At 56.1% G+C, this 22681-nt stretch overlaps 1 protein-coding gene across 1 annotated transcript in view; it reads left to right on the top strand.

Annotated features, from left to right (window-relative positions):
* Positions 1 to 1945: 1945 nt before the first annotated feature.
* The window catches only part of NBAS (NBAS subunit of NRZ tethering complex), a 99012-nt gene continuing 78276 nt past the window's right edge, over positions 1946 to 22681 (top strand). The window contains 13 exon segments of the mRNA XM_031949614.1: positions 1946 to 2366; positions 3769 to 3823; positions 4430 to 4466; positions 4763 to 4840; positions 5379 to 5426; positions 5712 to 5755; positions 10092 to 10225; positions 10873 to 11006; positions 11095 to 11193; positions 19049 to 19187; positions 19964 to 20032; positions 21062 to 21190; positions 21730 to 21793. Of these exon segments, the coding sequence (XP_031805474.1) occupies positions 2253 to 2366; positions 3769 to 3823; positions 4430 to 4466; positions 4763 to 4840; positions 5379 to 5426; positions 5712 to 5755; positions 10092 to 10225; positions 10873 to 11006; positions 11095 to 11193; positions 19049 to 19187; positions 19964 to 20032; positions 21062 to 21190; positions 21730 to 21793 (1144 nt within the window). The 5' untranslated portion in view covers positions 1946 to 2252.

The following is a 22681-nucleotide window of genomic DNA, read 5'->3' on the forward strand; positions in this document are numbered from 1 at the left end:
ATTTAAATTCACTGATACCCGAGATGGTGATGTTGAATCCCCCCCTCCTGTTTGACCCCATGCAGCCTTCCTCGGCTCAGAGATTTTAGATTCCAGGTTCCTGGGCAAGTTTGATCTTGACAGCTTGAACTTTCTCTTTGTCACCAGTTACATTTGCACCCGAATTTGCTTTTGACTTCTTTCTCTCTGGAACTAGTGTCAGTGTCTTGTGCTCTTCTCCAGTAGAGCCTGCGATGCCTTCTGCCCTGAGGGGTTCACCTTCCATTATTATCTCTTTTATTGGCGTTGTACCGTCTGTGGGATTTTTTTGGCAAAGGTACTGGGGTGGAGCCCTCCTATAAAGACGGCTGCTGTCAATGTGAATCCATTTCCCCATCTTAAATTCTCTCTGGGGCTCACTATGTCTTAGGATGCGGTGCTTCCCATCTTTGCTTCTCAGAGTCCTTCCAGGCCACGCTCTGGCCCCCCTCCTTTAGGAGGCCACTCGTGACTCCCACCCCACACACCTCAGAACACCCGCGCTCTCCCCTGCCTTTGAAATCAGACAACTTGGTCTTAACCGACAGTTAAGACTTGAAGCCAGAACCTGAGCTTGGCCATTATCAGCACCTGGTTCGCGGAGCATCTTTCAATTGTTTGTGAAATTCTCTGCACGCTTTGCCTCATTTGATTCTTGCAGAGCCCGTGTGGTGGATACTGCGGGCCTTCTGGCCCCCATTTTATGGATGGGGAGATTGAGGCTCAGGGCGGCCCCGAGGGCTGGCAGTAAGATTCGAACTGGGTGGAATGACTGCATCACTGCGTCTGCCCCCCCCCATTCCCTGGTTCTGTTCCTTCCTACTCCCTCTAGCTGTTCCCAAGGGAACATGGGGCCCAGCTCCCACCAGGCAGAGGAAGGCCATGAAGGGACTCCCCTGTGTCCACACCGGGAGCGCTCCTCTGAGCCTCAGGCGGCTCCCCACGTGCCCGGCCCGGGATGGGGCCTTCCTGGCGCCCCGCTCCCTGCCAGGGGGACGGCGGAGCCTCTTCCCAGCCCTGCCCTTCCTGCGCCCCCTCCCCGCCGGCCCAGGCCAGGGATGCTCCCCCCGCCCCCCCTTCTGAGGGTCTTCCCAGCGCACGCCACGTGGCTAGGGAGTCTCCGGGGAATTAGAAGCTGGGCGAATCCAAGGACGCGGGAGACCTGCCGTGGGTGGGGCTCATCTGGGCGGGGCCTGCGTGTCTCCGGGTACCAGGCCCCGCCCGCGGGGTCTCCCGGGCTTACTGACGGGAGGGCCACAAGGGAGTTAGTGGCTCCCAGGCCGCCTCCCCAGAGGGGATGACGCCATGACTCCCGGAGGCCTCTGCGGCCTGCGCTTTTTAAAGCTCGGAACGTAGCTCCCCGCGGGGCGGGGGCGGGGCGCGGGGGGAGGGGCGGGGAGGCGCGGGGGCGTGGCCCTTCCTCTGCCGGGGGTCCTACGTGAGCAGCTGGGGCGGGCCGGGTGCGGAGGCTGCCACGGGCGCTTTGTGGCCTCGGGCGCGTGGCTCGGCTCTGGTCATTCCCATTCTGGGGGGGGGTCGCAGCGGTCACTCAATAAATGCGTGTTCGTTTTCTGACAGTCCCTCACCGTCCCGCGGACAAGGTCACAGCCTGCCCGGGCCCAGCCCCCGCCCGGAGGGATTCCGTCAGGGCGGAGCCGGGAGAACCAAGCTCAAAGGCAGCCTGCCCCGCGGGGGTCTCGGGACTTCCTCTCCGCCGGCCCCAGCCCCGGGGAAGGGCCTTTGCCAGCAGGCGCCCCGGCCTCAGGGGCCCCCGGGGCCCCCGGGCGCCTGTCGGAGAGGCGGGGGAACAAAGGAAGGCGGCGCCGGCCTCGGGAGACCGATCGTGCCCGGCCCCGCTCCCTCCGCAGAGGTGCAGCGGCCATAGAGAAAGCCGGCCAGGAGCCCGTGCGGGGGGGCAGGGGCCGGGGGCCCGGGGGCTCTCTGCTCGCGCCCGGAGCCCCGGGCTTCGTGGCGTGGGGGGGAAGCTGCGGGAGGCGGGCCCGGCGGCTGGCAGACACCCCCCCACCCCCCGGGGTCAGCGTCCCGCAGAGGGGTCGGGGGAGGAGCGCTCTGAGAGGGAGGAGGGCAGCCGGGAGAGGAGCACCCAGAGCTCCGGGGACGCCTCCGCCTCCGGCCGGCAGGGGGCAGGCCTGACCGGTGACGTCACCAGGCCCCGCCCCCTGGAGCATGTCCCTCACGGGCAGCCGTAGCAGTTTCTGCCCCAGCCGGCAAACATGGCGGCCGCTGAGCCGAGGCCGCCTTCGGGGCCGGGTTCCGAGAACGAGGACGAGAACATCCTCTATGACCTGCTGGTCAACACCGAGTGGCCGCCGGAGACGGAGGTGCAGGTGAGGCGGGCGGGGCGGGGCCGAGGGGCAGGGGTAGGGGGCAGGGGTCACGGGCTGCGGCGCCGCGGAGCCACGTCATCCGTCCCGCGGGAGGAGCTGCTGGCTGGGGCGGGGGCGGGGCCGGCGTCGCCATGGCAACCGTTCTGCTTCCTTCCCTCCCATCCGGGAAGCTTCTGGGATTGCCATGGCGACCACCCATCGCTCCTGCGCGCCCCCCTTCCCCCACGGCCCTGCCTCGCGTCCGGGCCTCAGTTTACCGGTCTGCCAGGGTTTGGCTCCGGGGGTGCCTTCTGTGTTGTAGGTTTCACGGAACCCCCTTCCAAAGGATAGCCTAAGTCCTAAGGGCAGTCAGGTTCTGAGGTGCTCCCCCTCTAACATCCAGGTTCTAGGTTCTAAGAACCTCCCGGCTCAGTATCAGCTCTAGGGGCCAAGGGCCTCCCGGCCCCGGTCCCAGGTTTTAGGTTCTAAGGGCCTCCCGGCCCCGGTCCCAGGTTCTAAGTTCCAAGGTCCCTCCCGGCCCCGGTACCAGGTTCTCAGTTCCAAGGTCCCTCCCGGCCCCGGTACCAGGTTCTCAGTTCTAAAGGCCTCCCGGCTCAGTACCCAGGTTGTAGGGGCCGAGGGCCCTCCTGTGGTGTTCTCTGGTTCGGTTTTCTTGGGGTCTCTGGGAGCAGCCTTGGTTTCAGTTCCCTAATCCCCGCACGAGTAGCCAGGGGTTAAAGTCCAGATCCTTTATTCTGGCTTTCGAAGTCCCATCTCCCTCACTTGGGGCCCGGCTAGTTTTCTGGGGCCTGTCTGTCTCCTTGGTTCGGAGAACTTGAGCCCCCGCCTCCTTCCCTGGCTTCTGAATCTCCCGGACTGAGGCCTGGCTGAGGCTTCTCCCTATGTGCCCCCACTGAGCACACACCAGTTACATCACTGGGAAACCACTACTTGTTGCAGGATGAAATCGGTGCTAAACCAGATCTAACCACTGACACCTCAATCCCACTGAGTGCCTTGTTTCAAGTTCTGGCCCAAACACCCTCCCGGCCCCGGTCCCAGGTTCTAAGTTCCAAGGTCCCTCCCGGCCCGGTCCCAGGTTCTAGGTTCCAAGGTCCCTCCCGGCCCCGGTACCAGGTTCTAAGTTCTAAGGTCCCTCCCGGCCCCGGTACCAGGTTCTAAGTTCCAAGGTCCCTCCCGGCCCGGTCCCAGGTTCTAGGTTCCAAGGTCCCTCCCGGCCCCGGTACCAGGTTCTTAGTTCTAAGGGCCTCCCGGCCCCGGTCCCAGGTTCTAGGTTCCAAGGTCCCTCCCGGCCCCGGTCCCAGGTTCTGGAGCCCCTCGGGGAAGGGGTGGTCGGGCTTCCTCACGCTGGCGGGGCTGCTCTGGAGGCCTCCGAGTACCTTTGGTGTCCTTGTCATTCCAGCCCAGAGGCCCCAGGAGGCACGGAGCATCCTTTATCATCACCAGGGCCATCACAGGTACGCCCCGGGGCCCTCTGGGACAGCCCGCCCCCCACGGCTCCGGGGGCGCTTTCCGGGCCCCTCAGCACCGGGCAGGCGGGGTTCGGCGGGCAGGAGGCCGGCCTGCCTGAGCCCGCCACAGCGACCCTGGCTGAAGCTGCTCCTCCCCTTGGGGTTTCCCCCTCCTCCCCCCCTTCCTCCCTGTCCCCTTCCTCCCCTTCCTCCAACCCCTCCCTCCCCGTCTTCCTGAGCCTGTACTTGAGGCGGGGCGGGCGGGGAGGCTGGAGGGGGCCTGGGGCGCCGAGGCCCAGCTTGGCCTGGAGTGCGGGTCAGAGGCCTGGCTCTCCCGGGGCCTCCTCTCGCCAGGGTGAGACCACCTGCGGACTCCGGCTCAAGGGCGTGGCCCGTGGGGGGGGGGCGGGGCCTGTGGGGCGGAGCCTTGGGGGGTGCTTGTGTCCCGCAGAGATTGTGGGCGGAGCTGAGCCGCCCGCCCCGTTGGGATGGCTCTGAGCGCCCGCCCCCGGCCCTGGGCCCCCTCGTGGGGCAGCGCGGCCTCTGGGTGCGAAGGGGGCGCGCGTGGGGGCGGGCCCTGCTGGAGGCCCACCGGACCCTCTTTCCCAACAGGTCCCCTGCACTTCCTGCGGCAGTACATCTGGTGCAGGTGAGCCCCTCCCCGCTCCCGGGGGGTCTCCCTATGGGGGCCCGGCAGCGTCACGGGCGGGGCACGGGGGGGAGGGGCTGGCGCCCCGCCTGATCGCTGACCCGGCCCCGCCCGCTGCGGCAGAAGCTTCCAGACCCTGCGCCCAGCCTTTAATGGGGGCCCCTCCCCCGGGCTCGGTGTCCTGGCCTCAGCCGTGGCCTTCCGGGCATCACGGCCCCGGTGGGGGGGGCTGGGGGGAGTGCGGGACCGGCCTTGCGCCCTTTGCCCCCTGACCTTCTCCGACCCTGCCGTTTCAGCCCCACCGCCTTCCTGCTCCCCGACGGGCTGGTGCGCTTGGTCAGCAAGCAGATAAGCTGGCACCTGGTGCTGGCCAGGTGAGCTCGGGATGCCCGCGGACCTGGGGGGGGGCGGCCCCTCCCGGCGCAGTCTGGGATCGTGCGGGGAAGTCAGGCCGCGGGGAGGCGGCGGCCCCGGGCCCCGATCTGGGGGAGGGGGAGCCCGCGGGGTCTCGGCGGCTTCTGCAGGGGCCCCGGCCCGGGCCCCGCTTCTTTTCTGGCCCCTGCGGGGCTCTGGCGGGGGCTCCGTCCCGGGGGCGCCAGGGGGCGTGGGCCACGCCCTCCCTCATTAGGGCGGATTCACCCCCTGGGGAGATGGGGCCCCTCAGGGGCCACGCTGCGGGCCTCCCTTCCCCCACTGTCTGAGCCCGCCCGGCCCCAGGGTCTCTGCTCCCCAGTTTGCCTCGGTGGCTCCGCGTGCCCCTGGGGGGCCGAGGGGGGCACGGGGGGCCGAGGGGGGCACGGGAGGCCTTGGGCCGGGCAGAGCTTTCCTGAGCCGGCCCCGCCCGCGGTGCCCGGATCCCGGCCGGGCCAGAGATGGGGCCGGGGCAGCCCCTCACGCGCTCTCCCCCCACAGCAATGGCAAGCTGCTGGCCGCCGTCCAGGACCAGTGCGTGGAGATCAGGTAATCCCGGCGGCCCTGCGTCATCTCGGGCGGGGGGAGGCCCCGGGCAGCCTGGGCCGGCCTCCGGGAAGTGTAAGGAGCCCGAGGAAAGGCTTCGGGACCCGGATCGGTCAGGGAAAGGAGGGGCCTCCTCTCCGGGGGTCTTTCCTTGGGACCTTTGGGGGCCACAGACTCGGGCTAAGGCCCGGGGTCTCCGCAGTGGCTTCTGGGAATCAAGTCGGGCCCCAGCGCTGCTGCCGAGGCCGGGGCGGCACTAAGGGGGTCTCTGTGTGGCTTGTGCTGCAGGTCTGCCAAGGACGACTTTACCTCCATCATTGGGAAGTGCCAAGGTAGGAGCTCTGGGGTGAGACCGAGCTTTAAGCGGAGCCGTTTTCTCTAAAAAAGAAGGCCCTTCAGCCTCGGCTGGCTGGTAAAGGGCACTCCGGTGTCCGAGAGCCCCCGCGGGCCCGGTCCCTCCACTGGTGCAGGTCGCAGCCGCCCGTCTCATCAGGCCCTCCGCGGCCAGCCCGGCCGAGGGAGGGCCATTGTCTCCCTGAGCGCCTTTGTTTAAAACAAATACAGAATAGGAAAGTCAGGAAAAGGGAATAGAAAAAGTTGTCCTGCTACTCAGAACCTACGGGAGGAGGTGAAACGGTGACCTTCCGTCTCAGGCTGCGCCGCCCGCCGGGTGCAGGCCCCCCCCTTTTCTTCCTCCAGGGTTTCCTTCAGTTCTCTCCGACTTGGCTCTCCCCCCCCTTCCTCCCCCCCCTTCCTCACGCACACACGTGTCCGTGGGCGCTGCCCGTTCCCAGGGCGTGAGCCACCTTTTTCTTTTTCTGTCCGAGTCTTTCCAGAGTTTTCTGACTCCAAGAGCTCATCCACGGGCCCCAGAAACATTCCTTACACTCTCCGGTTGCTTTAAAAAATCCAAAATAACATCGGTTCATGTTGCTGACGGAGAGTCTGTAGTTTCCCTGGTGTTTGGTGGGTTCTATTTTATCTGGGACTTTGACCTTTATGATTACGGCCCTTGCTTTTTTCTAATAAATTCTACTCCTGCTCATTATTATGTTTGTGTGTATCTCTTGATTTCTCCCCCTGCTGGTTCTGCTTGCATTTATTACTTTGCCTTGTTATCATTTTACCTATTCCCCCTCCCCCAGTTTAAGGATCCCTCCCTTATTCTCTCCCTCCCCCTTTCCCCTTCCTCTTTATCCCATTCCCATTCATTTCCTCTTCCTCCTATACTCCCCCTTCCTATTCCCTCTCATATTTCTGAATACATTTAAATGACTTTTTTTTGTTTTTCTCGATGTTTCTTAATTTTCTAGGTACATGTAATCATGCTTTTCAACATGACTTATTTTTTTTTGATTATATCACATATCTTTAATACGGATTTGAGATCTAAGATAGAAAATTAGCAGAAATATAAAGGACAAAAAACAATCTTTAACAGACATTGTAAGATGTCATGTTCCAATTTTGTTCTCACCCTCAGAGCAGCAAACAGCATAGGTTATGCCCGGACCCTCTGATTAAACGTATTTCCACATTTGTCATGAAAGATCAGACCAAATGAAGAGCCATTCCACGATCGATAAATGATCAAAAAATAAGACCTATGTCCCTAAGGCTGTAACATCATGCTTATCCTTTGCCCTACCAATACCACTGCTGGACGTGAATCTCAAAAAAAGATTAAAATAAAAAGGAAATGGATCTCTGTATAACAAAAGATTTATAGCAGCTCTTTTCAGTGCAAACAGCTGGAAATTGATGGGATGCCCATCCCTTGGGGAAATGGCTGAATAAGTTATGGTATATCTCCCTGAACTCGAGCCAAGGGAAATGTGCTCTGTACAAAGTAATGACAATGTTGTGGGATGATCCGCTGAGGATGACTTTGCTATTCTCAGCAATACGATGATCCATGGCTGTTCTGAAGGACTTACGAAAAAGGCTGGCCATACTCCCATTGGGTCTGAATTTATGGAAACATACTTTTTTTAGACTTTATTTTTCTACAATTTTTTTTGGTGGGGGGTGCTGAGATCTATGCTTTCTTTTACAATATGACTTTTATGGGAATGTTTTGCATGACTTCACTTGGGTCTTAATGGAGGAAGGAAGGGAGAGAATTTACAACTCAGAGTTTTAAAAACAAATGTACAACATTTTCTCCATGTAACTGGAGGAGAAATAAACACACGCATATGTATATGTATATATAGATATGCACATACACACACACTTCTCTATATACGTATGTGTGTATATATATGTGTATATACACATACACACACACATATATCTATGTATATATGTAGGTATATAAAGAAAAATCAGACCAAAAGGGGAAAAAAAAACATAAGGTAAAGAAAAAAGAAGGTGAAAAGTACTCTGCTCCGATTCCCTCTCCCTCTCTCTGGTTTTCTTTCTGGATGAGGCTGACGTTTTCCATCCCAAGTAATTTCCAAGGCTTTGCCATCCCACATATATCTGTATTGTTGTCTCTTTAACCCATTCTTGATGTGAGAAGGATTCCCAAACTACCAGCCCCCCTCCCTCCCCATCTAATTCCTCAGTGTCAGTTCTCGTTCTCACCCAGCATTCCTGTAATCTAATTATGGCTCAAAAATCCTTCCCTCCGTGGTTTTTAGACTTACATCCGTTATCGAATCACATACTTGCTTCTATCTCAATCTTTCTCTCAAACTACCCACTTACTTAGACATATGGTTTATATTTCCATGTATAAAACATAAACAGTTTGTCTTTATTGGCTTCCTTGAAATTAATCTTGGATGGTTCCCTGATATTTCTCTTTTATGTCAGATTTTCTATTAAGTTCAGGTTTTTCTGCAGTGAAATCTGAAAGTATGAACAGTCATTGAATACCTTTTTTTTTTTTTGTTCAGGATTTTGCTTTGCTGGGTATGATTTTTTCAGCCGTTAACCTAATTCTTTTGTTCTTATGTGTAGTGTTCGGAGACCTTTGGTCTTTTCCTGTAGCCACTACCAGCTCATAGGTGGTTCCGATTGTGCCTCTGCCATATTTGGATCGGGTGTTTTTAGTGCTTGTGATAGTTTCTCCTTGATCTGGGTTTCAGAACTTAGCAGTGGAGTTCCCATAGGATTTGCTCACGGGATCTCTTTCAGGTGGTGATGGGTTTTTTTTTTTCTATTTCTACTTCCCCCTCTTGTTCTAACACTTTAGGACGATTTTCCTAAATTCTTTCTTGTATTATTGTATCAGGGACCTTTCTGGCTGTTCTGTGGTCCCCAGCTGAGCTGGGAGGGGCTTCCTGACAAGGCCCCAGCCCCTCATAGGTTTGCAGAGGAAGCCGGGCCCTGAAATCCCGATTGGACTCCCCTTCCCCCCCCCCCCCTATGATGGCTACCCTGTCACCTTGACCTGCTTGATTGATATGGTTTTATACAGAAAAAAATCTGTGCCCACTCTCCCTGGCATCGGCTTGGGGCTTGTGCCCCCTCTCCCCAACGCCTGCAGTTCTCTTCTGGCTCATGGCAACGGCCAGCCAGGTTTTGGGGGGAGGGAAAATCCCTTTGTCACTTCAGCTGGCTGGGGGGGGCTCTTGGTCTGAAGCGAGAGCTTTCCCTGACTCCCATGTCCTGAGGGAAACTATGGATGCCTCTTCTTTCCCCAAAGGTGTGGAGATTTCTGGTGACCAACGAGAGCTTTTGTGCTAGTCTAGGGCTCCCTATCTTTTCTGGCTGATGGCTCCTCCCCCCATCTCTCCTGGCTGATGGCCCCTCCCCCCATCCCTCCTGCCTGATGGCCGCCCCCCCCCCCTTCTCTCTGTGTGGGGCTCCCCTGGGGTGTGTGCTCCCACCTGCCTCCCGCCAGGAGCTCCTGCTTGGCCTTGCCCCCCGCCCCCTTCTCTCATTGTGCATCTTTTGATACAAATATTCCTTCCATGGAAGTGCAGTGCAAGTGCCCCCCACCCCCACTGAGAGCACTCAGGGAGGAGTTGGGCCCACCAGAGGGAGGGGGCCCCTCTGGGCTCGTCTGTGGCTTAGCAGGGCAGTGGGTCTCTTCTCTCCTCCATTTCCAGTCCCCTCCCCCCACTCTCCATGGACCCCTGGAGGCACCGATGCCCCCTCCCCCTCCTGGAGCTCAGGCTCTGGGCGTCCCTTCTTCCTTTGCCAGGGAATTCTGGGTGGGCTGCGCTCTGGACGGGGCCTCCTGCACCTCTGTGACTAGAGGGCAAGGGCCAGCTCCTGCCCTTTCTGGCCTGGCTGCGTGTGGCCTGGGGCAGCCACGGGCTTCTGAGGAGACTTGGGCCGGGGGCACCAGGCGGGCGCCCCTCACAGTCCCAGGCCAATGTGCAGCCCCCGGTTCTTCATGTGGGGAGGCTCCTTCTCCCAGCTCCCTTCTCGGTGCCCGTGGCAGGGCCCAGCCTTCTCCTGGGAGTCCGCGCCTGGGTGTGGGGGGTGTTCTCGGGGTCCCCAGGCCACGTCTCATGCGCCTCTTCATGGGAGCATGAGGCTTGTTCTTGCCAGAGGCTCCAGGCACTGTGGCAGGGGCTCGGGTATGGTGGGTGGAAGGGGCAGCCCCTGCCGCTTCTGACAGGTCAGACCACTGGGAAGCTGGGGGAAGGGGGAGGCTAGGCCCAGCTCGGCTTTGTTAATGGAGCTGAGGGCCCTCTTCTTTCTCGGCAGTTCCCAAGGACCCCAACCCCCAGTGGAGGCGCGTGGCCTGGAGCTATGACTGCACCCTGCTGGCGTACGCCGAGAGCACGGGCACCGTGAGGGTGTTTGACCTCATGGGCAGCGAGCTCTTCTTCATCCCTCCGGTATGGCCTGAGCCTCTGCTGGGGCCCGACCCAGCCTGGGCAGCGGGAGCGAGGAGGGCTCGGGGAGTCTCGCCTCCGATCTGGAGCAGGCTTGGGTTTGCACTGGGCCCCTCCCTACCCCCTCAGCTACGTGGGGGAGGGTCTGTGGTGGACGTGGCTCTGGGCAGGGAAGAAGCACAGGGGACTGCCTGGAGGGGGCAGCCCGGGCACAGGAGGCCCTGCCAGGAGACGGCTGGGCCCTTGCCCTTTAGGCAGCACAGAGTGAGGTCGGCCTTTGGGTCCCAGAGTCTGCAGGTCGTGTGGCTGGCGCTCCTCTGTGTGTTGTGGGCACCTCGCGGGCCTGGCGGGCCCCTGGCTGCTGTTGTGCTTGATCCTGACGGAGTTGGAGGGCACGGGGTGACCGCGTGCTGCCCATCAGGGTCTGAGGGGAGGATGTGGCCCAGAAGGCAGCGGTCGGCCTGGCCGTTTCTTTCCCGGGGGCCCTGCTGCTTTGGCCCCGGGGCGCCCCTATTAACCCCGAGGGAACGGACCTGCCTGGCTGTGCCAGATAGGGTCTGGCCCAGGTCTGGTCGTCCCTGGTCCTGCTGGGGCTGTCATCAGGGGCGCCCGGTCATCCCCGTCAGGAGCAGTTCTCTTCCCTTCTGCAGGCGCCCAGTTCTCCGAGAGATCTCAGCTACGCCATTGCTGGACTGATCTTTTTAGAGTACAAGGCAAGTGCCCAGTGGTCCGCGGAGCTCCTGGTCATCAACTACCGGGGAGAGCTGAGAAGTTACCTCGTGAGGTGAGGGCAGACTCTGGGGCCCGGCCACTCCCCCCCCCTCCCCGACTGGGCCCTGTTCTAACCCGGGCTCCTCTCTCTCCCAACTCAGCGTGGGCACCAACCAGAGCTACCAGGAGAGCCACAGTTTCAGCTTCAGTAGCCACTACCCCCACGGAGTCAACACCGCCATCTACCATCCAGGCCACAGGTGAGGGGGGGCTGTGTGCAGACCCTGGGGGGGGGTGTGGTGAACGAAGCCGGTCCGGAAACCTTGGGAGGGCCCCCTGCCTGTGATCCTGCTGTCTGCCAGCTTTGAGAACACGGTGGCCTAGTGGTGTGTGGGGGGGGCTGCTGTCCAGCCCCAGGTCACGGGGGATTTTGTTCTCCAAGCATCCCTCGTTTTCCTCGGGAGCTCACGGTGGCGTTGGGAGGAGGCGGGAGGGAGAAGTTACCCGCCAGGCTCATGTGACAGAGAAAGAGTCAGCACAAGTGTTGGGGGGCGTTGGGCTTTATTTGGGGACAAGAACAAGAGGCCTTTGCTAAGATGGAAGTCTTTTCATAAATTTGAATCATGTTATTGTGTGTGTTAGAAAAGTGGTTCAGGCTTTTCCTTGAATCAGAATGATTTCTTTTGATAATAGAATCACCCCATTTTCTTTGGATGGGAAAGCCATGGGGGGCTCCTTTTCAGAGGATGGCCGGCTTCTGACAAAGAGGGCGGCTTTTGAACATCAGTCTTAACATTGCACACCTTGTATTTGTCATGCATGATTTCCCTTTAATTCTAACATTTGAATTTTGTGGCTAGAACCAGCCCTGTCTCGCTTTGCTCTGCAAGCTCGGCTGTCCTGGGTGACGGGGACCAGGGGCCCGGGCAGAGCCGGCCCGGAGTGACCGATGCTGCTCGGCTGGGCCTCCTTGGGTTTGCCGTTAGTTCCTTAGGAGCCCGCCTCCCGAGCTCTTTCATTCTTGGTGCTTGTTCAGCCTGTGTCCATTGTGACCCTTCCATTGGGTGCGGTGTTAGGTGATGACAGTGAGACGGGTTTGTAACCAGGGCCCCTGAATCCTGGCTCCTCCGTGGGAGCTGTGGAGCCTTGGACAGCCTCTGAACCTCTCAGCCTCACGGTAGGGATGACGGGAAGCCTCCCTCACAAGTACCGGCATTGCCCCTTGCACCCTAGAGAATCTGGCCCTGTCCGGGGCTGCAGCTTCTGTTTCTGGGTCACAGATCTCGAGGTGGAGGGCATCTCAGAGGCTGTGGAGGCTGGCCCTTCAGAGAAGGGGGGTGAGGACCAGGGGAGGTAAGCATCTTGTCTGTCATTTGTTGCCTTCACTCCTACACCTGCTGCTGAGGGAAGGTGGAGACCCACACAGCTGCTCTGACCAGGCCCATTACAGGTTGATGTTATACAACCTCCCCCTGGGCCCTCTCATCTCCTCACCCTCCCAGCCTCCGCAGCAGCTCTTTGGCCTCTTCTCAGCCTTCCTCAAGCCTCCTACAGCTCCTCCTGTCTCACCTCACATCTTGACTCATATTTTACAGAAGAAACTGAGACTCAACTGGCCTTGAGCACCCTCTTCTCCCTCTTCCTCAGGCACCCCCTGCCTCTCTGTCCTCCGTCTCCCCATTTCACATGATGGAGTGGTCTCGCTCCTGACCAAAGCCGACCCCTCTCACTGCTAAGATGATCCCCTCCCAGCCCATTTGCTCCAGCAGTCTTCTACTTCCCCTTCTCCCCATCCTCTCTCCCTTCCCCCATTTGTTTCCAGTTTCTCCCTCTCTGCTGGCTCTTTCCCTCTTGGCTATTGACATCCCTAAATCTCCCTCATCCTCAAAAACCCTCCCTGGTCCTTCCATCCTTGCAAACTATGGTCTCTCCCTTTGAGAGCTAAACTCTCTTTTGTAGCTAAACTCGAAGGATTCTCCATTGGTGCTTCCGTGCTCCTCTCACTTTCTTAGTCATCCCTTACAGTTTGTTTTCTGACCTCCCCATTCCACAACTGCGCTCTCCAAAGGGACCGGTGAGCTCTTACAAAATCCAGTGGCCCCCCAGCCTTCATGCTCTGTCACTCTTCTGCTTCATATGCTCCTCTCTCTTATGTTTTTGGGATATTCTTCCTCCCTCTCTGACTCTTCCTTGTCTGTCTCCTTTGCTGGATCCTCCTCTAGTAACCACAGAGGCCCCCAGGACAGGACTCTGTCCTAGACCCTATTCTCTTCTCCCTCTAGACTGCTTCCCTCAGTGATCTCATAAGCTCCTATGGACTTAATGACCGTTTCTGTTCTACGCCATCGATCACTCTGCTGACCTCTGATCTCCCGTCTCCAACTGCCTTGCAGACATCTCCAACTGGGCCTTCAGGAGCATCTGAAACACATGTCCCTAAACATGGCTTTCTCTCCTACCTCCCCTGTGACCATCAAGAGCAATACCCCCCTCCCACCCCATTTCCTCCCTGTATCCACTAGGCCTGTGGATTTCACCTCTGCAGCATCTCTGGTCAGGTTCAACATCTCTTGTTGGTTGTAGCATCTCTGGTCAGGTTCAGCATGTCTTGTTGGTTTCACCTCTGCCTGCAGCATCTCCCTTCTCTCCCGTTAGCTGTCCCAAGCCTGGTACAGAACCTTGTCCTCTCATGCCTGGACTATGGCAGGGGCTGCTGGGGGTTTGCCTGCCCCAGGTCTGTCTCCTCGCTCCCATCCTTTCTCCATCCATCCACCAAAAGGGATCTTCCTAATGTGCAGATCTGACCGGATCACACTCCCTGCTCAACAGACTCCTACTGTTCCTCACACTGCAGTAGCCAATATAAAATGCTCTGCTGGGTATTCTAGACCTAGCCTCCCCCCCTTCCCTTTCCAGTTTTCTTACTCCTTCCTGTCGGCTGTGTCCTCTGTGAGCCAGTGACATCAGCCTTTTCTGTTCCTTAAACAAGATGCTCCATCTCCCGACTCCTGGCTATGGACTCCAGACACTTGCATTGACTGTTTCCCATTCCTGGAATGCTCTCCTTTATTTTTTCCTGTTGCCCTCCTTGGCTTCCTTTCATTCCCAACTAAAATCCTGCCTTCTACAGGAAGTCCTCCCCAAGCTCTCTTCATTCAGTGTCTTTTCTCTTTGAATTATTTTCTGCTTATGCCAGTTATATCTTACTTGTGCATTGTTGTTTGCTTATTTTCTCCCATATTAGATTGTGATCTCCTCCAAGGTGGGGACCATTTTTTGCCTCTTTTTGTAAACCCGGAATTTAATTCAGTGCCTGGAACATTAAGTAGGTGCTTAATAAATGCTTATTGACTCACTGACATATAAAGTGCTTGGCAAACTTAAAGGGCTTTATAAATAATAACATATTTATAAATATAGATATAAATGTTGCTATTATTATTGGATTATGAAAACTAGAGAATGACTTTTGACCATTTTAAATGGTTCCAGGATGATTTGGTAGACCATATGCAATTTCTAGCCCTCATTTACCTTCTTGCAGAGGGGAATGGATGTTTTTAGAGTTTCTTGTATCAGTCACTAAAAGAACAGCTAGATATAATAAAACTGTGCTAGTAAATTTTTCATAGATACTCAACTAGACCAAGTTTATTGTTTCATGGTGGAGCTCTTCTGGGAAGACTCTTAATGCTTTTAGCTGGGCTTGTAGGTAACAATCACGGCATTGCCATTTACTCCCCTCATGGAGGGTGATGGCTGTCATTGCTAACGGAGGAATTATTGGCAGCGGAGAGCTTAGTGTGCGACAGTATGCTTGGAGAGCTGGCGTATCAGTAATAGAGTTGACCCCCGAGCAGAGTGGATATTTCTTTTTGCTTTTTAGTTTTTTAGTTTTTGACATTTGATGGCATCGTTCCTCTTTAGAGCTCAGAGCCAACATTGTTCCCAAGGGAGAGCAGCCCTTTTGTCGGATGTTCTTTGGATGTGATTATAAAGGGCCCTGGGGTCTTTGGAGCCACACGATTCTGTATTTTAGAGACAATTGCTTTTGGACCTGCTCCTGTTGGTTCCAAGTGCAAGATAAGAATTAGCTCGTGCATTTTGTGGGCTAGGCTGATACTTGACTGGAAGGTCTTGAGCAATGGTTCTCAAAATCTGGTCCAGAGCATCCTGGAAATCTCTGAAATCCTTTCAGAGAGTCTACAAATTCATAATTAGCTTTTATTTTTAATGTGATCAATATCTATAACTATAAACCACATAAACAAAAACTCTTTGGACAAATCCTCAATCATTTTTAATAGGATAAAGATATTGAGAACAAAAGTTTGAGGACCACTGCTCTTGAGTTTGAGCCTTGTGTAGATATCCAAATACACCTGGCTCACCAGATCTTAGTAGCAGCTTCTGGCTTCCTGCCAAGTGTGAGAACAGTATGATTCCTTACCTTTTCTTTTGACTTCATAAAACATTGTGTGACACAGTTTGATAGAACATCACTTAGAAGTGGTCCTTCATCCCAATAGCCTTTTGGAGTAGCGATTGGGTCCCTCAACTAGGATGTGTCGCAACTGCCTTAGGTTGACTTAGAGACCTTTTGGCATTTCCAATTATGTTTTACTTGTGATTTATTTTTCCCTCTCTGAGAAAAGATTTCTTTTTTATTGTTGTTTAACTTGAGGCAGTAGCTTCATTTCATCTGTCACTCAGTATCATTTGTCCTAAAAAAAATCTTTTCAATTATAATTGTACTTCCTTTGGATGTGTTGAGAAAAGATTTATTGAGATGCAATTTTTCAGAGATTGTTTGAGCCAGGCTAGGTTTCTGCTGTTGCTGCTCTTGTGGAGAAGCCTCCTGCAATTGGCTTTTTGTATTTTTGCTTCTCCGGGGCCGAGTCTTCTCCATTGGAGTGTAGATCATTGAGTTCTGTCATTGGATCCTGGCTAGCAGCGACCTTAGAGATCATTTTCCCATGTTGTAGATGAGAAAGCTGAAGTCTAGTGAGGGGAAAGAGTCCACGGCTCACAGAGGCACCTGCTGACAGCATTAGATGGTCCCCGGGTCCGTTGCCTTTTCCCCACTGTGTCGGGATGTATGGTTTAATTCCCAAAAAGGACTTTCAGAGGTTTTGATAAATGGAAAAGATAAAACCGTGTGATTTAGGAAAGGTTGGAAAACAAAACCCTTCGAGTGTTGATAAAAATCCTTTCTCTTAATGTGTAAAAGAAGACTTTCTCCCCCGTAGCTGAGGCCTGTTGGAACACATGAGGATGGAGGTTTTAAACTGACCCAGATCAGGGTTCTTTCTCTCTTGATTAAGCTGAAAGAATGGAACCACGAGTTTAAAAAGCCCTCTATTGAAGTGGGGAGCGCAGCGTGTGGAGGATGGCCGGCTGCCCGTTTGGGGCTCAGGAGAAACAGTGTGAAGCAGGGGGAGCATTTGAGGTTCTTTAGAATGCCACCCCCTTTTTTTTAATTTTCAGAATTTAAAAATTGCATTGATAGCCTTCAACATCCACCCTTGCAAACCCTAGCGCTCCAAACTTTTTCTCCCTCCTTTCCCTCATCCCCCCTCTAGACAGCTCCCCTCCGCCGCCCCCCAGCAGATCCAATAAGGTCAACACTTTGTCTTCTCAGTCTCTTTGGGAATTCTAGGGGGAGGCTGCCCCCTGGGATCCCAGTCAGGACGTGCATAGACCGACCTTGCAAACGCTTTATCTGACAGATGGATAAAAAAAACGGAGGTTTTGAGAAGAAGGGAGCGCTTGTTTTGGGCAGAGCTGGGACGAGGAGCCTGGTAGCTTAGGGACCCCAGGCCGGCGGTGGCTGTGGGGGCCTCTCCTGAGGCAGAGCTGTGCCTTTAGTGCTTTTTGAGCCCTTGTGGCTTTCTCTGAGTCTTTCAGAGAGAGAGCTACCTCTGAGAGTGGCAATAATCACTACTTCTGTGATGCTCTGGACTTGGCAAGGCCTTTGAGGCCTTGGAGCCCTGGGAAGAGTCAGAGCCGAGCTAACGCGTCTGTGCCATCGGGCGGGGGCCTGCCTCTGGCCCCCCTGCTCCTGCCTGGCCCTGGGCTGGCAGACAGTTCTGGGACAGGCTCCAGCCTTCCTGCCTGGGTCCTCGTGCCTAGAATGGATCCATCCCTGCTTGTTTTGTCCCTCAGGGATACGAACCCAAGGATTGAAAGGTTCCGGATCACACACTCACTGTTTTTATCCTTCTTTGGGTTCTACAGGAAGGAGAATCTTTGCTCCCCCATTTAGCGCCTAATCAAGCGCCGTTCCAGCAGTCCTGAGGGGGCTTCTTGTCGCAGGGCCCCCCATTTCTGCCTCCCTCTGTAGGGGCCACGGTGGGTGAGGCTCAGGGCCGGCTACAACATTGATTCCCCCTTTGGCTGGTGGGGACCCCTGCTTCCCCAGCCCCACCAGGTGGCGCCTTCTGCCAACAAAAGGGGACAGTTTGGTGAGAGCCCGATGGATTCTGGGGCCCTCTTAGGTCGGAGCCCTCTGCCCCTCCCCCATAGTCGCCTGCACTTATTTTGCTCCGTGTGCTCCATGATTGCCTCCATCCCTTGAAGGAGGACGCCTCCTCCTGGTCACAATTGTGAAAGGGCTCTTCTTTCTCCTCTGATTTTTCCACTGAAAGGGTCGTCTTTCCGTTCAGTGGAGCTGCTTTTCATAGATGGCCCAGGGTAGAACCTCGTTTCCACCGGATCCTTAACAGGTTTCTTCAGCAGCTTATGTTCCATAGGGAGCGATCCCCTCAGTGACTGATGCTGACCGAGCACTGGGCTGCTCTAGTCACTTGTTTTTGCATTTCTCTCTCTTCCTCCCTCCCTTTCTCTGTCGGTCTCTATATCTCTGTCTCTATGCCTGTCTGTTTCTGTCTCTTCTTATTTCTCTCTCTCTGTGTCTCTTTCCATCTCTGTTTTTCTCTTGTCTCTGTGTCTCTGTTTCTGTCTGTGTCTCTTTGTCTCTCTGTCTCTGTCTCTGGTGTATTCCTCTGTGTGTCTCTCTTTGTCTCTCTCTCTCTGTCTCTGGTGTGTTTCTCTGTATGTCTCTCTCTGTCTCTTTGTCTCTGCCTCCCCTTCCCTCAATCTCTTTCCATTGATCAGCATTTTTACTTTTTAGCCAGGATTGCTGACAGTTCCCATGCCGTGTCCCATGCTCCGGCCCATCAGATTGCCCAAGATCCGTCTCATGTTTCTTCCTTCCAGCCCCAGGCCTCTTTACCTTCCTCCATCTTGCACCCATCTGCTTGCGACATGGTCCTCTGTCTCTCCGTCCCCTTCTTCCCCGGACGCTCTCCAGCCCATCCTTTCTCACACGATTCCTGTGCACTTTTCTTCCTGTTTGCATGGAATGTCTAGTTTAAAAGTCCATGAAGAGCCGTCCTTGGAAAACTGGGTTTTTCCAGAGCCCTCCTGGTCCCCGAATGCCTATTTTCTGGTTGGGAGCTTTTCAGAACATTGCCTCTTCTTCAGGTTCTCCGTTTCTAGGAGTGTCAGCATGTTACTGGGAGTCTAAGAAGCCGCCTCGTGGCCGCTGGGGCAGGACAGCAGTAAGATCGAGGCCCGTGGTCCATGGACGTGTCGGCCCATCCCCGGGTGCCCCAGATCCTCATTGGGTGCTCCCATTTTTCATCATTTTAATTTACGTGAACAAAAAGGGAGCATTCTGGCAGTGTAGCTGGGATGTATTTTCTCCGATGGCCCAGGGAGGGCAGACCCACGATCGCATCGATGTTGGGAGCTTTGGGGGCCGTGTTCTTTGTTCCAGTCCGGACAGGTCCATCTCCGTGTGGCCTCAGATCAAGGATGAGTGACCATTCCAGGAAGTCCTGCCTTTCCTCCTTGGCCTGTCTGATATTGAGGAAGCCCCATTCTGCTGAAGGGGGAGCCCCATGTGACTGTGGGAATGGTGGCTGGTGTTTGGCCATCTTGGAGGGGCCGTCTGGCCTGTGCTGCCCCTCCGTTGGGCTGCTTTGATGCCCGCTGTGGCCTGTGGCCCTGGGCTTGTGGGCCGGATCAGACGGATCCCCCGACGCCTCCATGCCTGCCCTGGAGCTGAGGTGTAGAATGGATCATAGAAGGGACTGCCTCCTCTCCATGCAGGCTGCTGCTGGTGGGCGGCTGTGAGACCGAGGAGGCGGGGCCCTCAGAAGCCCGTGGCTGCGGCCTCTCCGCTTGGAGAGTCTTGTCCGGTTCACCCTATTACAAGCCGGTGAGCTGCAGCGGGGACAGCCTTGCCGTGGTGAGTAACGGCGGCCGGGCTCGCTGCTTTGGGGGGCTCTGTTGGCCCCCCGAGAGTCCCACCACGGGAACCAAGGGGGGAACATGTGGGAAGCCCAGAAAACCCTCCTGGTTTTGTTGCATGTTGGGCTGATCCAAGGCTCTAGTGTTTGGCTGCAGAAAGGAGAAGCAAAGGTGCCAAGGGCTTGGGGGGGGCTGATCACTCGCTCCCTATTTATGGGTGACTATTGGCAGCTTTGTGCTGGGGGCTTGGGATGAACCCCCTCTCCTAGCTTTAGCGAGAGAAGCTGAGCTAGTGGAATGGTGGGCGAGGGCCGTGCATGAGGGGCGCCTGGGTCCCACTGCCTGGGCTGCAGGCCTGTGGGCACCGAGGGGGGCAGGGGAGCCCCCAGAAGAGGAAGTGCTCCATGGCCACATTGAGCTTCTATCCTTTAGTTAATCTGCATGTGTTATGGGCTGCCCATGCGCCAGCTCTGTGCTGGAGGGGACGGGGCAAGGCAGGGTCCGAGACAAGAGGCGCTCGCTCTCGTTCGGCCTATGCCCTGGGTGCGTCGAGCCAGACAAATGGGGAACCTCGCCTTGGGAGCTGGTTCATGTCACTGGGCAGACGCTCCCAGTGAACTCCCAGTCTTGGGGAGACTGCCCCGGGGCCTTCTGGGAAGCCTGTGCCAGGCCCATGGCTTGTCCTGGGAGGTGACCCTGGGGCTCCACGGGCTCTCCTGGCCATCGGCCTCTCAGTCATCCCTGCCTTCTGTGATTTCTTCTTCTGTTTTCTAGGCACCAAAGAGACTGGGGCTGCTGAGGATCTTCAATGTGAAGCTTTATAGCCGACAGGGACAAGAGCAGGTGAGGCCCGAGATGTGAGGGATCACATCAATCCCCGGGGGGCCCTGCCCGGCCCTGGCTCTGCTTGGCCTCTGGGGCTGGAGGTGCTGCCTGGTGCCCCGGGGCGCTGCCCAGTGTGCGGTGCCATGTTCCCCTGGGCTGGGGGCACTGCCCAGAGTGGGGCGCCGTGTTCCTCTGGGATGCACCACTCTTGTCCCTCGTGCCAGGCTGGTGGCTGCCGAGGGGCAGAACTGAAGCTCAGAGGCCTGTGGTGGTTATTAGGAAGGGGATGGAGCCGGCTACCCCCCCTTTCCCCCCGGCTGCTGGTTCTTGCCATGCACTGGTTCTTAGCATGCTGTGCCCTCTAGGGACGGCTCCAAAAAGACCCAAGAAGGTTCAGGTCTTGGGAGGCAACAGCTTCGAGTTCGATTAATAAATGAGATAATGGTCGGTGGGGGAATCCAGGGCCTGGGGAGGCGGGCCGGGGTCCTTATTCACAGCTGGGGCCTCCGGAGCCAGAGCTCCATGACTTCTTAGTTACTGCCCCCAACTTTGAAGAGAGAACTGGAAATGGTTTCCTTTGTAGCTTCTTGTGTGGTGGACTTCCTAGTATTGACTCTGATCCACTTGTGGGGCTGAGGGGCCACTTGGGGAGCCTTCAGGCCCCGAGAGACGTGAGCCGTATCTGGGGAGGGCAGAGAGCAGCTCCAGCAGGGGAGAGGGTACTGGCCCAGCATCGGGAGCTCACCGGGGGCTCAGTCAGTGAATGGAGACAAATCCAGACGTCGCATCATGGCGCCGTCCTAGAATGAACAAGCGGTTTCCATGGCTCTGGGACCTCGGGCCTGGTTTTTCTCAGTTTTACTGCTTCCCCAGTGATCTTGGTTATGATGACTGGAGGGCACAAACCCACAATCTCCACGGGGTTCCCCAGTCTAGCCTGAGAAACCCCTTGGGCCCCGTTAAGTAGATAGGGATGGCTAGAAAATAGTATGATGGCCTGCCCAGGACTCTCTTGACTCAGCCTTTGTCCCTCCTGCTCCCGGTCAGGACGGGATCTACAAGATGAGCCTCTCTCCCGATGGGACGATTCTGGCCGCCATCCACTTCTCTGGAAAGCTGAGCTTCTGGGCTGTCCCTTCGCTCCGACAGCTGAGGGAATGGCGCCAGGAAGAGCAGGTAATGCTCCTGGGACAGCTCCCGGGCCTAGTGGAAGGGAGATACTGTCCATGTGGAGCCAGTGGACTCTGTCATTCATGCCCAGCACCGAGGGATTCTGGGTTCTCAGCTGAGATGGTGAGCCCAGGCCTGTCCTGTCCAAGAGCGTTGGGCCTGGTTTGGGCTCTGGGGATATTGGAGGGAGGTTTAGGGAGTCAGAGCAGGGCCTGCCCTCAGCCTCCACATCTGGAAAGGAAGGCTGTCCTGTGGGGGGGAGGCTTGGGGGGAGGGGGCTGGGACCCCCATGGGCAAGAAAACAGGCATTCTGGACATGGGGGACAGGTGGGAAATAGAGTATTGGGGGTGGGGTGGGGTGTGTGTGTGTGTGTGTGTGTGTGAGAGTGTGTGAGAGAGATAAAATCACCTTGACCGAAGGTGGAGTGGGGGATGCCCTGGAGTGGGGAGGCAGCCGGACCCCCTTTCCCCAGGCCCGAGGTGATGATGGCCTGTAGGGAGCTTGTCTAGCTGCAGCCTGCGCTGACTGTGATTTTTGTTTTCAGCCGGGCTATGATGCAATCAACCCCAACTGGAGATTCTCCACTGAGAAAAGGAAGAAAATTAAAGGTGAGTTTGCAGGGCTGACAGCAGGGGAGAGAAGGGGAGGGGTACCCAGCGCTTCAGGGCCTTTGTGGTCCCTCTGGCCCCACAGTCCCCGCCCCGAAGCCACTGTCTGAGGTGGATCGCGCCCAAGATGTCCAGGGGCCCAGCTTGGGCTGCTGGCCTCCAGGGACTTCTCAGCTTCTCAGTCACATAGACTTGTTGGCACCGAGAGCCTTTGTCCTTGGTCTGAGATTCATCAAGATGCATGTGGATTCATTCAGACATTTTAACAGTCCTTTACCTCCTGTGTGACCCAGGCTCACAGAGTGCTGGAGCCCTACCCCGCCCGTGAGTGGCTCACGGTCTGATGGAGCAAGAAGTTACTTTAAAATTGTCTGGAGAAAAATGTTGGGAGGATTTGGCCGGATCCTGGCCTGTACTTTGTCACTTTGGCTCTGCCCTGCCTCCTACCTCTCACAGCCTCTTTACTGGACTTCTCCTCCCCAGCTTTCATCTGGCTTTGTTTTAGAATCACGCTTCTCTACTTGTCCTGAAAGTTTTGCAAGAAAAGTATGAAAAAAGAATTAACAGTTTGATATGAGACAAAAAAAATTTTAAAAAATAGCATCCTAAACAGAATTGGTCAAATGAAAAGAAAAAAAAGCACAGAAATCCACTGAAGAGAATTCCTTAAAAAACAGAACAAGTCAAGTGGAAAAAGTTCCAAAATTCACTGAAGAAAACAATTCCTTAAAAATTAGAATTGGGCAACTCCATGGGATAGCAAGAAACCATAAAACAAAGTAAAAAGACTAAAAAATTAGAAACAAATTGGAATATCTCATTGGAAAAACAAATGATCAGGAATAGTCTGCATGGCTGACAGAAAGGAGGACAGATTAAGGGAGGAAA

Source organism: Sarcophilus harrisii, chromosome 2 (genome assembly GCF_902635505.1).
Source record: "Sarcophilus harrisii chromosome 2, mSarHar1.11, whole genome shotgun sequence".
NCBI lineage: Eukaryota > Metazoa > Chordata > Mammalia > Dasyuromorphia > Dasyuridae > Sarcophilus > Sarcophilus harrisii.